Source organism: Marmota marmota, unplaced genomic scaffold (genome assembly GCF_001458135.2).
Source record: "Marmota marmota marmota unplaced genomic scaffold, marMar, whole genome shotgun sequence".
Classification (NCBI taxonomy): Eukaryota; Metazoa; Chordata; class Mammalia; order Rodentia; family Sciuridae; genus Marmota; species Marmota marmota.
In genome coordinates, this window is record NW_025999880.1 from 16,488,656 (window position 1) to 16,504,579 (window position 15,924).

Genomic DNA, 15,924 nt, shown 5'->3' on the forward strand with positions numbered 1-15,924 from the left:
AATATATATATATATATATATAAAATCTTCAAAGCATTTTCCTTTAATGGGAAACTTAGTTTTATGTAATCTAAACATTAAAAGGTTAAGGAGACCTATTTTGTTGCCATTAAGAAACAAAATGGAATCTGGCATAAGTCAAGAAAACCCAGTCATGCTTCAGGTCCTTCTCCAGGAACCAGCATTGTTGTGTTATTTCCATTTAGCAAAATGTGATTTACTTTTCCTTCTTCTGCTGTGATCTCAAACGCAGTGATATCTTCCAGCACCAGTTTCTGCTAAGAAAGCTCAGACATTCTTAGAAGGGTAAACATTAAGACCTGTTAGTATTTAAAAAAAAAAAAAAAAGCCTTGTTTATGTATGATTTAAGCATTCTAAAATTAGAGTAAAGATTTAGACGTTTTTTGGGGAGGTGGTTTTACATTTTCCATATTCCTGGAATCCTGTGTAGCCATACTAGAGGACAAGGAGAGGGACATCCCTTACAAATGCCTTTTTACTGTCTGGCTTGGCTAGAGTTACTTGGCCATGTTCTTGTCTCTCTTGTTACAGTCCTACTGGTTCACTTAGGGACATAACAGTTGATGGGTCCCATGGTTGTTTTTGTGAGGACCAGCAAGGGGTACTTTCTTCCTTACATTTTGGCTCCAGTGCATCTTTCTCCTGCTGCTAAATTGTCATATTCCCACAGGGGGCAAGATGAGAGGAGATTTTAAGATACTGTTCCTCATGATTCCAGCATTTTAAGTGACTACATATTTATTTCCTTAGCTTTAATGTCTCAACAGAGAAAAGGATTTCAGTGTTTTTTGTTGTTGTTTGGTTGGTTTTTCTTTCTTTTTTTTTTTTTTTTGCTTGTCACTCTGATAAAGTTCACTTTCCTCCATGGCAGTCAAGAGGTTAAAGTAAAAAACATAGTAGTTAGCACTACTACCAAAGATCGGGGTTCTTTATATATATATATATATATTAGGAGAAGAAAAGTTTATTTGAGGGCTCACAGTTTTAGAGGTCTCAATCCATAGAGAGCAAGCTTCATTCCTCATGGCTTAAGGTAAGGCAGGGCATCATGGTGGATGAGTATGGAACCAGCTCACATGATGAGCAGGAAGCAGAATGGGGGGTGGTTGTATGCATCAATATTGTTTCTCTTTGCCCACCAGAACATAGTTTTTTAGGGTGAAATTGAAAAGGTTTTACATTTGAACTAATGTAAAGCCTTAGAATTTCCTGGGAAGTTGCTGAACCATTTTATCTAATACCTGCCTTAAGTTAAGGCTCTCCAGTCAACTCCTAGGCTTGGAAGCAGCTTGATCTCTGTAGGTTGTCTTTACTGTGGTTCGTTGAAGGATTTCAAACTGTTCATCCAAGAGAAAACACTTCTGTGTTTGTCTTGATGTGACTGGACAGTGAATTCTAAACAAGGGAGCTGTAGACTTAAGCGCCAGGACCTGTTTCCTTCAGATGATATTCTTAACTTCTCTGTTTTCCTGATGGACTCAGGCAAGAGCAACTCTTACTAGGTTCTTTCTTCATATTGAGGTATTGTAAACCCTTTGTGGATTAGGAATGTACCTTTTATTTCTTTATTCATACTGTTGTTGGTGGGAAGAACTGAACTCTGAATCTATATCTCACGTATTGCTGCTGTTGCTATGTTTTACTGCAATTTCTTAGAGCATTTTGGAGTTTGTGGCCTTTGTAACTGGAGAGCTTCTGGGAATGCATCTCCCTTTTCTTTCTTACCCTGTTTGACATTCTCAGGAATTTGTTTCCCTAACCTTCTCTTGAAGTTCCAGGGCAGGCAGCAATTTAAACTGGAACAATTTAAGCTGATACGTTAAGGAATTTTCTCATTCTGACATTTCAGTAAGCTCATAAGCAGAATAGGATTTATCTTCGACCTGGAACCTAAACCAGTGAGAAACACTTCATTTTCATTTTGGTACACTAAGTGTGGATCGGAGATGAAGAGATGGGAGAAATGAGTCATGGTTAAAGAAGGGATAAACCTAGGAATACAGAATCCTGGACACAGCAAATTAATTGAACCCTGATACTACCAAGTGGCAAAATTATTAAATAATCATAACTGGAGCAACGGTACACTACATAAGGTCTCTTTTTCTTATTGCTGAAGTTCATGTTCTCATATTAACCAATGTCAAGAAAAGTGAGCAATTAACAAGAAAATGTTGGGTCAAGTGAATGGCAGTTGCTGTAGTGCCAAGTATATTCCCAACTGAACATAATTCTGATTGGCTTAAAGCCCAGCCTTACTGTACATTCCAGCCAATTGGGGATTAGTTTAGTCATTGAAGCTAGTGTTTTCAAAGTTTTTTAAAAGCTGAGTACTGGGCACTTGACTTTACTTTCTTGCTCTAGGACTTTAGAAGACTGGAGGACAATGGTCAGCGACTATCTAGGTGCCTTTTGGCCTGATGCAAAGTCCCTCTGAGAGTCCACTAATGTTTGCTCCCCTTTCTCCAGTGCTGTGATGTGGCAGTTACTTAGAGGTCGTTCCAGGTATTTTTTTAAATTGTGTAAATTTCATTAGTAAGAGCAGGATTCAAAGTGCGGTTATTCCAGTAGGCCATTCGTTTTTATTAGAGTGACAATTTTTTTCTTTCCTCAACGGATAAAAATGGCAGTTCCTATGTTTTATTCCATAATTGGCAGGAGGATGAATGGTTGAGGCTTTTGAGAATGGTAAAGTGAGGAGGAATATATGACTTTCCTGGTCCTACTCTGAGACCTGATATTCTGTTGGCAGGTGACTTTCAGTTTATTGGGGTGGGTGACAGATTATCATATAAGCAGTTAGTCTTCTGCTCGGATTCTAGTATTACTTTTATGGGGAAAGTGAAGGGGCGAGCAGGACTCTCTGTTTTGGTGTTTTGAGTGTTCCTTCTTGGTCAGTTTGCTCTTTTAATCACCTGTTGAACTAAGGACCAAAGAGAACTTTGAGAAGTAGAATACCAGTGAATAGTCCAGACTTTCCTTCTGGTTGCTATCTCTATACCCCCTTCCCTCCAAAAAAATCAGGAAACAGACTGTTTCATTTCTTGTATGTGTTTTTTTGTTTAGTTTGTTTGTTTTTAACTTTTTTACTTCAAAATAAAAAGAGTGGGGAATGAAGCTCAGCGTTAGAGCATCCCTGGGTTCAATCTCTAGTACTGAGGGGAAAAAAAAACCTAGTGTAAGTTTAAAACTCACAAATGAGGTACCAATTTCTGCGTGAATATCCTTCTGCCTGCAGTGATGGAATTTCTGACAGGATTGGTTTGGATGGTTGCTTCTTTGAATAAGACATAGCTCCCTTAGGCTACCTGGTGTCCTTCCCTGCTTGAGCAGTAGAGAGTGCTCCTGCCTTACATAGACTAATCTGTGACTCTTCTTCAAGAGTCTAGGGCCCTTTCTGGCTTTGTTCCTTCCTGTTGAGGCTTCTCCCTGAATGTCCAGAGAACAATTTAAACTGATAGGTTAAGGAATTTTTTTCATATTTGTCTTCTGCTTTCTCTCTTTTGTGCTTTAAAGTGAAAACAAAAGCTGTCCCAAAGGAAATTGGGTAAAGAAAGTTGGATAGCAACTGATTTTACTAACAGGTAGAAGCTGTATAGAGCCCAACCTCTGTTTTCTCTGAACAGTTAAGAAAAATCCAACATATAGTACTCTGCAAGTTTTCCAATATTTGTGAAATTATAAAATTACATAGCTTCCACTTATATGAAATTTCACATTTAGGTTAGAATGTTTTAAAAAAGAGAAAGAAAGAAGTGGAATAGCTTGCTTTTGGTAAGATAGAATAAAAGTTAGGCTCCTGGGCTCCTTGTACTTACTTTATTATCTCATGAAGGTCATAGAGAGTACAACGTGAAACAGGCCCTGTGACATGCCTTTGGGGACAAGAGGTCCCCTGTGGGAAGAAGGAAAGAATTTCTACTCTTGAGACTGGCTAAGATCCCATAAATTCTGAAAGGCAGAGGGCATTTCTAGATCAATGGGCATCTAGTGATTTTGACTGAATAAAAGTAATGGGACGCAACAGTTATAGAGTAGGTTGACATTTTGGAAATAATAAATACAATAGGAATGTCTAAAGAATATTTGACTCATTGACAGTATTATTGTTAATAGCCTGAAGGGAAAAAAAGGAAAGATTTTTTTTTCTAAGGTTCTTCCTATCAGTAAAATATTTTCCAAAATCAGAAGCCCCTGAACACTCCTCTACTCTAAACAAAAGAAAACTTTTTAATTTTAACAAAAATGGATTTCTCTTTCACTCCAGGAATACTAGAATATGTGAGAAAAATGAAAAAACTGAAACAAACCAAATTCTAACTTATTCAAGCTGCTGTAACGTTTTGATTTAAATCATTATTAATGCTATTGAAATAGCTTAACTTTATTTAAAAATATTGTTCTAGCCAAATAATGTTGTGTGTATATATATGTGTGTTGTGTATGTATATGTACACACACATGTACACACACACACACACACACACACACACACACATATATATATATATAGTTGTACAAAAATGTAATTAAGTTGGGCACAGTGGTGCTTGCCTGCAGTTCCAGGACTTGGGAGGCCAAAGCAGGAGGATCAGAAGTCAGAAGTTCAAGGCCAGCCTGGACAATGCAGGGAGACCCTATCTCAAGAAGAAGAAAGAAAAAAGAAAAAAAAAATTAGCATTTCCTAGCTTACAAATGTTGCAGACTAATGAAATCATGCTAGTCTTTATTTTTAGTGCAATAGAATGGAATTAATCTTTTTTCTCCCTTCTACCCTCTCCTTCTGGAATAAATCTTTTTTTTTCTTTTAATACCTTTTTTTTAAAAGATATTGTTTATTCATTTTTTAAACCTCTATTTCACTTATTTATTTATTTATTTATTTTAATATTTATTTTTTAGTTTTCGGTGGACACAACATCTTTATTTTTTATTTTTATGTGGTGCTGAGGATCAAACCCAGCGCCCTGCACATGCCAGGTGAGAGCGTGCTACCGCTGGAGTCACATCCTCAGCCCTCAGGCATGAGGCAAGCACTCTACCTCTGAGCCACAACCCCCAGCCCCTCTTTTAAATACCTTTATTTAGTGTTAGTTTTTTTTTTTTTAATGTGGTGCTGGGGATTGAACCCAGTGCCTCATGCATGCTAGGTAAACGCTCTACCACTGAGCCACAACCCCAGCCCATGGAATAAATCTTAAAAATGATACTGTACAACTGATGTAGAGATTCATCCCTTTTTAAATAGTATATAGATATGTGATGTGTCAAGTAAATCCAGAGAGAACCCAGCCATGTTAATGACATTTTAAAACTACCTCCCAGTGAATCTGGTATTAGCAGAGGTTGATTAATTTTTTTGAATACCTCTTTAATTGCTAAAAAGTTAGATCAATTGGCCTAAGGCAAAGATCTTGCATGAGTGTTCAACATGGAAGTACTTTGAGAGAGAAATAGCAATTTTTATAGGACTTCTAATTTGGGGCGTTGCAGTGTCTATGATGGTATTTTAATGTGTTTTTAATTTAGCTGAGCTGTAAATGTGCAAAGTTGGCTAGTGATCATAAGCCCAAGTTGTCTGATTTGATCACATGATCCTGAGCCCTGCTAAGACCTGTGTGATACCAAATGATTCCCTTGGCAGTATTGTCGAAGTAATTAGAGTCAGCAGTGAATGAATGCTAAATCAGGAGAGAATGCTTATATGATGTACAGACTTTAATAAACATGTAATATAGAAGAGTGGATTTTCAAAGCTGCAGTTTTCTGAGTTGTGAGGTTGTTTCTGAAAAATAAAGATATACATTTTAAAATAGCAAAGCAAGCTGGTCACAGTGGCACATGCCTGTCATCTGAGTGACTTGAGGAGGCTGAGGCAGGAGGAGCACAAGTTTGAGGTCAGACTCAGCAACTTAGTGAGAACTTAAGCAACTTAGCAAGACCTGTCTCAAAAAATAAGAATGGCGCGAATGTAGCTCAGTGGTAAAGTGCCCCCTGGGTTTAATTCCCAGTACAAAAAATAAAATAGCAAGGCAGACCAAGCGTGGAATATATTCTTACCTATATCTGTCAGAGGGAAGGCCAGGCTCTTCAGAGTTGATCTTGTTGCAGGCAACCCTCCCATCATGCATGCACACAAGACAGATTTTGGGAGAGGGAGAGTACTGGGGATTGAACCCAGGGGCATTTAACCACTGAGTCATATCCTCAGCACCCCCACCTTTTTTTTGAGACAGGGTCTTGCTAAGTTGCTGAGACTGGTTTCCAACTTGTGATTCTTCTGCTTTAGCCTCCCGAGCTGCTGGGATTGCAGGTGTGCATCACCATGCCTGGCAAGGACAGATTATTTTGAAAACCTTTCAGTAGTTGTTTTCACAGAATTTGTTGCAGGTAATTAAAGTAGTAGAGATATAATCATTCCCAGCATTTTTGGTGCATCAGAGCTGTAGTAGTTACTCTGCTTAGAGTAGACTCAAGGATGGGTCGGGGACTGAATAAATCAGTTTTAATCTAAAAATCTTGATACTAACAGGATTTCTGGGAAAAATGGGTCTCCAAAGAAATAATAAATGTCTGTGGTGGTGGATATGCTAATCACCCTTATTTGATCATTACACACCATGTACGTGTATTGAAAATGCCACAAGTAGTACCCCATAAATAAATACGTACTTTGCTTCCCCCTCTCCTTACCCCACAGTGCTAGGGATCAAACCTGGGGCCTCGTGCATGCTAGGCAAGCATTGAAGTATACTCCAGCCCCTGTACAATTATTATGTGTTAATTACAAATTTAAAAATATATTTAAAAAACAGAACAGGGGCTGGGGATATAGTTCAGTAGCAGAGTACTTGCCTAGGCTGCACAAGGCCCTCTGTTAATCACCAGTGCTGCAAAAACAATTAAAAAAAACAAACAGAAAAAAAACCAACCAGTAATCCAGGAGTTAGGAAACCTATGCAGCTACCTTAGGTACCTCACTAGTGCTGCCTGCCTCTGTTGGAGGAGGACAGGTAAAATTATTGCCATAACCACCTCAAAAGGCCTTTTGAAAGTCTCCATTGGAAACACTTGAAATTTAAAAAGCACAACAGATAATATTGTAGTTGTTAATAGCACCATCAGGACAGTTATGGCCAAGTCTGTATTTTGCTGTGGTATTATATTTTGAGGGTTAGTCTGACTTTTTGTAGCCGCGGATAATAATAATATATAGCTGAATTTAGTCCTTTGAAAAATCTTTTTAGTTAGTACAGGTGAACTCAGTTAACCCTAATCTTTCCTTTCTCAGTACTAACATGTTTCAGTAGGAACATGTTATAACCTCACTTTGTTATCAAATGAACTGACCCTGGCAATAAGTGGAGTGAGATGCCACCGCCAGGTTGCCCTCACTTCCATTGTTAACTAGCTCTTTTCCAGTCCCACGCCTTTGACACCTCAGCCTTCAGTCACTTTGCTGTAAGGGCAGCTTGAACAAGCTTCAGCCCTTTCTCAGACTCCCAGGGCAGGACTTGAATGGATTTGACCCTGGAATTGTTCCTGATGCAGCCTGGTTCAGTTCTTGCTGCTGCCATGCTGGATTCCAAAGATCCACTCTTTCCTCGGCTGGTCTCTCAGGGTTAGGCCCCTTGGTTAAAGCTTGTTGTGTATTTGGTGGGGAGGTTCAAAATGAAGGAGGGACTCTACTTTGGGCATTGGACCTGGAGGCAAAAAATAAGCGTTCAGTCTAGAAGTACTAAGTGCCCATTGTTTGGGCAGCTGTTAATCAGCCACGTTTCTATGAAAATAAGTCCTTTTCATGAGGCAGTTGTGTGGGAATAGCTAATTCTGGCCTGCTGCTGTGCAATGTGAGGTTAAAAACATGGTAACTTGTCACAACACAATTCTTCTTGTTCTTTTTGCTGTGGGCTGACTCTACATTACTTGCTTTGTTTGCTCTAGAATGGAATCTACTCACCATTTACTAAAATGAAATGCATTTCTTGGGGGAGGCAAAATCCAGTTCACTAGGTCTTGCATCTTAAAGAGAAAGGAACACTTCTCCCTCTATGACCAATGTTAGGAATGTCAGCTTACTTAAATCCAAATTTAAGTTCTGGGTTTGGATTTTATATGTAGGAGCTATTTTGTGTCTTAATTTAAAGAAATTTGTTTTTATTGTTCATGCTTTATTTTGAGTAGTACAGATTAATTTTTAAAGTATTTATCAATAAGACGAAGTAAACTTTAGAAAGCTTAACATAGTACAAAGTGCACAAACTTTAGAATGTGACAAATGAGGGTCACATCCTGACCTTGGGCAAATTATTTAGCCTCCAAACCTTAATTTCTTCTGAAAAACGAAACTCACCTGACTAGTTGTTTATAATTTCCATATAAATCATTATTTGCATTTTTACTGGAAGCCAGTACTGCACTTGCCTCCACGAGAGAACTTTTCAGAAAAAAATTTCCACAAGCTCTAAATCTTACTTAATTTGTGACTTAACAAGCTTTATACTGCTGATACAATGTCTGCTTCCATGCCTAGGTGCCTTTGGGTTTTCCTCAAGGATTTTTATGTTCTTAGCCACTATCTAGATCTTCTTAGATACACCTTAGGTCAGTGTCTGCTTTGGAATATACTATTCCATTTCTTCACAGTGATTTCACTCAACTTCTGAAATCCAGTTTGGGGAGGCCTTTCAAATCTCTTGACTGCTTGTAGTTTTTATAATACTTTTCTAAGTTAGATTTATAGGAACTTGTACAGCATGTAGAAAGATTTCGGGTGTTGCTTTAAGTCTTTCAATTGTAGGGAGTGTCCTTCAGGACTTTTAATAACCCATGGCTTTTTTAATAGCATTGTGACAATTGATATAATCGGATTACTCAACAAATTTATATCGCATTTCAAATCTATCAGCATTTGTAAGTTACACCCTTTTTCTTTCTTTTTCTCCTTTCTTCTAGCAGCCTTTTTGTGTTAGTAGGACTTACCAGGACAGTGATGGAGAAGAATGGAAAGGGAGATTTGCCTGAATAAAAAGAGTGTGGCTTTGCCAATTTGTAATTTAAAATACATAAGCAAATAAATCACAAATCTTTCCAATACCTGTGTCCATAGAATCAAGCTATAATCTCTATATAATCATTACTGTTAAAAACATTGGTTATTGTCGCCACTCCACGCAACCCTGAACTTTAGTCCTTTTTCGCATGTAAAGACGATGGGAAGATTCATCCTTATAACAAAATGTTCAGATATTTAATTATGTTGCATTAGTCATTTCAGCAAAGAATTATCTTTGTCACTGAAGTTGGGCAGTAGAATAATTTTGAGTATCTTTGATAGAGGTTACTAGTTTGTTGCTCTTTTAAAGTACTTGTTTGTCATGTCTGATTTGTACCTAGTTATTGGATGGATGACAAAAGGGAGGAGTAAATACCCACATAGATGTACATGATGGGCAAAGGGAACATCAATAGATGAGTACTCCTTATAGCCTGGTACTGGCAACCTATACCTTACATGTCCCTGTCATCCAAGTTCTAAGTCTCTTGCTGTCATTCAACTCTGTCCCATCTTAAACACCAGTATGCTATGCTTTTAACTCTTTTGCTTTTCCTCTGCTCGTCCTTCCAGGGACAAATGCATGAGCCACTTTTCAGGAGACTAAATCATTAAAACTCTTAAGGGATGTGGCCCATTTCACAGTCAGTTGACCATTGAAATTACCCATAATTGTTTTTTCTGGAATTTTGCAAAAGAGCAAGCTGTTGTGATAACCCTGGAAAAGAAATGAATCTAAAAATTCAGTTGTTGACTGGGGGTGTAGCTCAGTAGAAGAGTGTGCAAGAACCTGAGTTTGAGTCCCAGCACCACATTTTTGTAAAACATTTCAGTTGCTGGGAGGGAATGTCTAAATCTGCCTGCCCCGTGAGAGAATGATAATAGGCTGGAACAGTGAAAAGTTAAGGCAGGCAACGTGAAAGGAGTTTTCTTAATTTAGTTTGAATGTCTCTACATGACAGAAAATAGCATTTGAAGAACTTAGATTCTTTTATTAGCACCTTCTTCTTTTGGTCCATCATCCTATTGAACAAATTTATAAACTTCCAACTGAATGTGCCAGGGGCTGTAGACCAAAGATTGCTCCTATGAGATAGACAGATCATTCCTGAGGTGTAATAATGTAATTGTCTCTCCTTTTCAGGGAAGCAGAATGCTTCAAGGAACAAGGAAATGCATACTATGCCAAGAAAGATTACAATGAAGCTTATAACTATTATACAAAAGCCATAGGTAAGAAGGATCTGGTAGCTATTCTAGAAAGTATTAACTTGCCAAATACTCTTCTCAGTAGCTTCTCCTTATGAAGTAACTGTTTTCTTAGTGGGCTGATATCTGTTACTGTGTGAACTCCTTCAGGCTTAATGATCTCCTGATGGATAACATTTTTAAACTGAAGGTGAGTAGTTCTTTCTTTGGCAAATTAAAGTTTGCTAAATCCTGAAATTCTGAATGCTATAGCAAAAAGATAGCCACCCAAATGCAACAAATCATTGCCCATTCACTTACTATCTGAAAAAATGGCCTTTGTGGATTATCTTATCTCCATACTTAATTTGCCAGCATTTTTTTTTAAATTTTTATTAGTTATTGATGAACCTTTATTTGTTTATATGTGGTGCTGAGAATTGAACCCAGTGCCTCATACATGCTAGGCAAGCACTCTATCACTGAACCACACCCCAGCCCCAATTTGCCTGCATATTTTAATCCCATGTTGGCATTTTCTTTCTTTCTTTCTTTGTTTTTTTTTTTAATATTTATTTTTTAGTTGTAGATGGACACAACACCTTCACTTCATTCATTTATTTTTATGTGATGCTGAGGATCAAACCCAGGGCCTCGCATGTGCTAGGCGAGCACTCCACTGCTGAGCCACAACCCCAGCCCCCATGTTGGCATTTTCCTCATCTTACTTGCTCATGTGCTCCCCATCTCAATTCAGAAAAATCAAATTCATTTTAATACCTCATTGATATTGTTTGCTAGGCGATGAGCTCCGCCAGTGCACTTTAAGACCATAATTTAGCTGGCATGGGTGGTGTATACTTGGAACCCCCAGCAACTCTGGATGCTGATTCAGGAGGATCATGGGTTCGAGGCCAGCCTCAGCAACTTAGTAAGACTCCATCTCAAAAAAAAAAAGGACCGGGAATGTGGTTCAGTAGTAGAGTGCCCTGGGTTCAGTCCCCAGTACTGCAAAAAAAAGAAAAATCATAACTTGTTTTCTTCTTCTTAGTCTTTTTTTTTTTTTTTGGTTGGATTGGTTTGGTTTCTCTTTTGTTGTTACCAGGGATGGAACCTAGGGGCGCTTAACCACTGAGCCACATCCCCAGCCCCTTTTTTATATTTTATTTAGAGACAGGGTTTCGCTGTTAGGGCCTCTCTAAGTTGATGAGGCTGGCTTTGAACTCAGATCCTCCTGTCTCAGCCTCCCTAGCTGCTGGGATTGCAGGTGTACAGCATTGCGCCTGGCCTTTGATTTGGTTTTGATGCTGGGGATTAAACCTAGGGCCTCTCTGATGCTAAACATGTGTTCTATTCTGACCTATCTATACTGCCAGTCTCTAAAGTTGTATCTTGTTTTCTTTTAAAATTGGTTGCTGCTGTCCATTTGCACAGATAGTTAAAAATTTAGCTGTGGCCTTTTAGAGTTTGTCAACATTCTGTCTGTGTGTGTGTATGCGTGAGCGTGCGAGTGTGTGCTGGAGATAGAACCCAGAGTCTCATTCACAAATGCTGGGCTAACACTGTGCTACTGAGCTATATCCCCAGTCCCCTTCAGCATTCTTATAGTTTGATTCTTGACATAGTTCTGAGAGAGATGCCCCTAAGTTTTCAAATCAGTGACCTGTATTGAACTTTTTGTGTTCTTTTACCTTTCCTATAGATATGTGTCCTAAAAATGCTAGCTATTATGGTAATCGAGCAGCCACGTTGATGATGCTTGGAAGGTTCCGGGAAGCTCTTGGAGATGCACAACAGTCAGTGAGGTTGGATGACAGTTTTGTCCGGGTATGTAATGTGGCTCTAGGGGGAAGGTTGAGTAGCTACAGTTGAGGATTTCTCTTTCTTGACACTGTTGTCATTTGGGATTAGATAATTTTTTGTTGTGAGGACTACCTTGTGCATCTCTGGCTTTTAACTACTAAGTATCAATAGCACTCCCTCTCCTCAGTTGTTAATCTAGGCAATCTACCTCAGGGGATATTCTAACAGCCATGAATATCCCCTGAGGCACATTGCCTAGATTAACAACCATTGCTCTATTGTTTTTATCCTTTGTTGGTTTTGTGTGGGTGGTATTGCTGTTGGTTTCTTTTTGTCTAGCTAATCAAGCTCCTTTCCTTCCTTCTTTGTGTATCTTCTTATAGGGTCATCTACGAGAAGGCAAGTGCCACCTCTCCCTAGGGAATGCCATGGCAGCATGTCGTAGTTTCCAGAGAGCCCTAGAACTGGATCACAAAAATGCTCAGGCACAACAAGAGGTAAGAGTTGAATCTATTAGTATCAAACAACATGGTGTGATTGGAAGAAATAGTGACTTCTGCTCAGTCAGAACTGAGCAGCACAATTCACAATAGCTAAACTGGAACCAACCTAGATACCCTTCAATAGATGAATGGATTAAAAAAAATTCGGCATATATACACAATGGAATATTTCTCAGCAATAAAAGAGAATAAAATCATGGCATTTGCAGGTAGAGTTAGAGAATGATAAGTGAAGTTAGCCAATCCCAAAAAAACAAATGCCAAATGTTTTCTCTGGTATAAGGAGGTGGATTCATAGTGGGTTGGGGAGAAGGGAGCATAGGAGGAATAGACAAACTCTAGATAGGGCAGAGGGATGGGAGGGGAAGGGAGGGGGCATGGGTTTAGAAATGATGGTGGAATGTGATAGACATTATTATCCAAAGAACATATATGAAGACACGAATTGGTGTGAATATACTTTGTATACAACCAGAAATAGGAAAAGTTGTGCTGTATATGTGTAATAAGAATTGTAATGCATTTCACTGTCATATATAAATAAAAAATTTAAAAATAATTTAAAAAATAAAATAAAAGTCAGAACTGAGATCTAGTACTCCTTCTTCCATTAGCCACACTTGGATGATTTTAGTCTCTCTGATCCCCGGCTTTCTTATCTATAAAATGGGTTCTGAATATGATTTACATTTTTTAAAAGTCTAAAAATTGAAGGGTTTCTGAGATGCCTGAGAGAGAATAGATAGAAGCTTTAAGCAACTGATTTGAATGAGGTTAATTTTGTGTGTGTGTGTGGTGCTGGGGATTGAACCTGGGGCCTTGTGCATGCAATCACTCAAAAGTTTTATTTTTCTTTTGTTTTGTTTTTGGTACTGGGGATCTAATCCAGGAGCACTTTACCACTGAGCTCCATTCCCAGCCCTTTTTATTTTTTTTAAATTATTTATTTTTTAAAAAATATTTTTATTTTTTGGCATAGATGGACACAACACAATGCATTTTTTTAATTTTTATGTGGTGCTGAGGATCGAACCCCGGTCCCGCCCGTGCTAGGCGAGCACTCTACACTGAGCCACAATCCCAGCCCAACCCCTTTTTATTTTTTAAATTGAGACAGGCTTTTGCTAAATTGCTGAGATTCTGGAACCTGAGATTCTCCTGTTTTAGCCTCCTGAGTTGCTAGGATTACAGGCATGCATCACTGTCCCCAGCTGAAGTTAAAGAGTTTGAGTGAGCCAGTTATGGTGGTGCATGCCTGTCATCTCAGCTACTTGGGAAACTAAGGCAGGACGATTGCAAGTCTGACACCAGCCTGGGCAAATTAGCAAGACCCTGTGTGAAAATAAAAATTTAAAAGGGCTGTAACTGAGTCATAGAACGCTTGCCTAGCAAAAACAGGGTCCTGGGTTTAATCCTCAGTAACACACACACACACACACACACACACACACACACACACAAGAATTTGAGTAAATTCTGAACGGGGGAGGGATGTAGCTCAGTGATAGAACTCTGGCCTAGCACATTTGAGGCCTAGGACTGCCAAAAAAAGTAAGAACAACACTGCTTATTGTAGTGGTGCACACCTGTAATACCAGCAACTCAGGAGGCGGGAGGCAGGAGAAGAGCAAGTTTGAGGCCAGCCTCAGCAACTTAGTAAGAACCTGTCTCAAAATTAAAAGGGCTGGGGATGGAACTCAGTGTAAATCTGGGTTCAGTCTCCAGCACCAAAAGTTAAAAATGAATAAAACATGTTTTAGTTCCATCTCCGTGTTTATTCAGTTTACCCTTGGATACATTTCATTGGTAATCTAAATTTTCTGCTTAGTTCCTGGCAATACATTGCCTTTATTTTGTATATGTCAAAGCATGACTCTTGTATTCTTGCCTTAAAGTTTAAATTGAGATTTTTGTTTTGTTAAATTGTTTTTCTTTATTATTTATTTTTGGGCTTTTTTTTCAGTCTTAGAATCAAAATTGGTGCTGGGCAGGCTCTGTATAGACACTGAGCTGTATCCCCAGCCTGAGGGTGAAATACAGGCTTCAGCTTTTCTGTTAAGGAATGTTTGGCCCTGTCTTCACCACCTTGATTTTTGAAAAATCTCAGATTCTGATTTTCCTCTTTTTTGTGGTGCTAGGGACTGATTTTTTTTTTCCTTCAAAGAATAGATTCATCAAGGCCTTGTTGATTTTTGTGATTGTTATATCTACAACTTCATTAAACTTATTATTTTTCCGGTGTAGTTCAAGAATGCTAATGCAGTCATGGAATATGAAAAAATAGCAGAAATGGATTTTGAGAAGCGAGATTTTCGGAAGGTAAAGTGCAATTTACCCGTTCTCACAACATTCCCCTCTGTGTGTGTCTGTCCTGTGTTAGTTTTGTGTATGTATTTGATATTGCTGGTTCCTTTCTGTCTAGCTAATCATGCTGTCTCCTTCCTTTTTTGCATATTTTATAGGGACATCTACAAGAGGGCAAGCGCCACCTCTCTAGGAAATGCCATTTCTCTGTGATAATTAAGAGAAATAGTGTGTTAGAAATAGTAAATTATTACTTGAATTTAGCTTTTGACCTGTTTTTTTTTTTCTCCTCTAAAAAACAAGTTTTTTGTTTTTTTTCTTCTTAATTATATTTGGCTTTATGATAAAAAGCAAAGTGAGGGCTGGGGTTGTGGCTCAGCAGTAGAGCACTTGCCTAGCATGTGTGAGGCCCTGGGTTCGATCCTCAGTACCACATAAATATAAATAAATAAATAAAGGTATTGTGTCCAACTACAACTAAAAAATATTGGGGAGAGAAAAAAGACTGTGTTGAGTTCAAGCCCCCCCCCACCCCACCTTCCTTAAGGGCATTTAGAAATCATTTTCATTTAAGTTTCAAAAGGTAAGATAGGTGGTTTTTAACCTTTTGGGGACCATCTATCAGGAGAGATTTTTGGAATCACTTAAGTTAGTAAGCTGAGCAGGGTGGTACACACTTATAATCCCAGCTGTTTGGGAAGCTAAAACATGAGGATAGCAAGTTCAAGACCAGAGGAAGCAATTTAGTGAGACCCCATCTCAAAATAAAAAATAAAAACCAGGCATGGTGACACATGCCTATAATCCCAGTGGCTTGGGAGGCTGAGGCAGGAGGATCACGAGTTCAAAAACAGCCTCAGCAACTTGGCAAGGCCCTAAATAACTTAGTGAGACTCTGTCTCAAAATAAAACAGAGAGAGAACTGGGAATGTGGCTCAGATGTTAACCATCACTGGGTTCAATCCCTGGTACCAAAAAGTAAAAAGAGGTGGGGATGTAGCTCAGTGGTAGAGGGCCCTTGGGTTCAGTCCCCAGTACCACAACAGACG

General features: G+C 38.7%; 1 protein-coding gene across 5 annotated transcripts in view; it reads left to right on the forward strand.

Annotated features, from left to right (window-relative positions):
• Window positions 1-15,924, forward strand: part of Dnajc7 (DnaJ heat shock protein family (Hsp40) member C7) — a 34,169-nt gene that overhangs the window by 2,748 nt on the left and 15,497 nt on the right. For 3 of the 5 annotated variants that reach the window (XM_015495705.2, XM_048791368.1, XM_048791364.1), the window contains exons 2-5: window positions 10,222-10,310; window positions 11,968-12,092; window positions 12,452-12,565; window positions 14,816-14,890. In XM_015495705.2, the coding sequence (XP_015351191.1) occupies window positions 10,222-10,310; window positions 11,968-12,092; window positions 12,452-12,565; window positions 14,816-14,890 (403 nt within the window). Of the gene's footprint in view, window positions 1-2,386; window positions 2,528-7,503; window positions 7,644-10,221; window positions 10,311-11,967; window positions 12,093-12,451; window positions 12,566-14,815; window positions 14,891-15,924 lie in introns of those variants that run through there. The other 2 variants (XM_015495706.2, XM_015495707.2) reach the window with 2 other exon arrangements.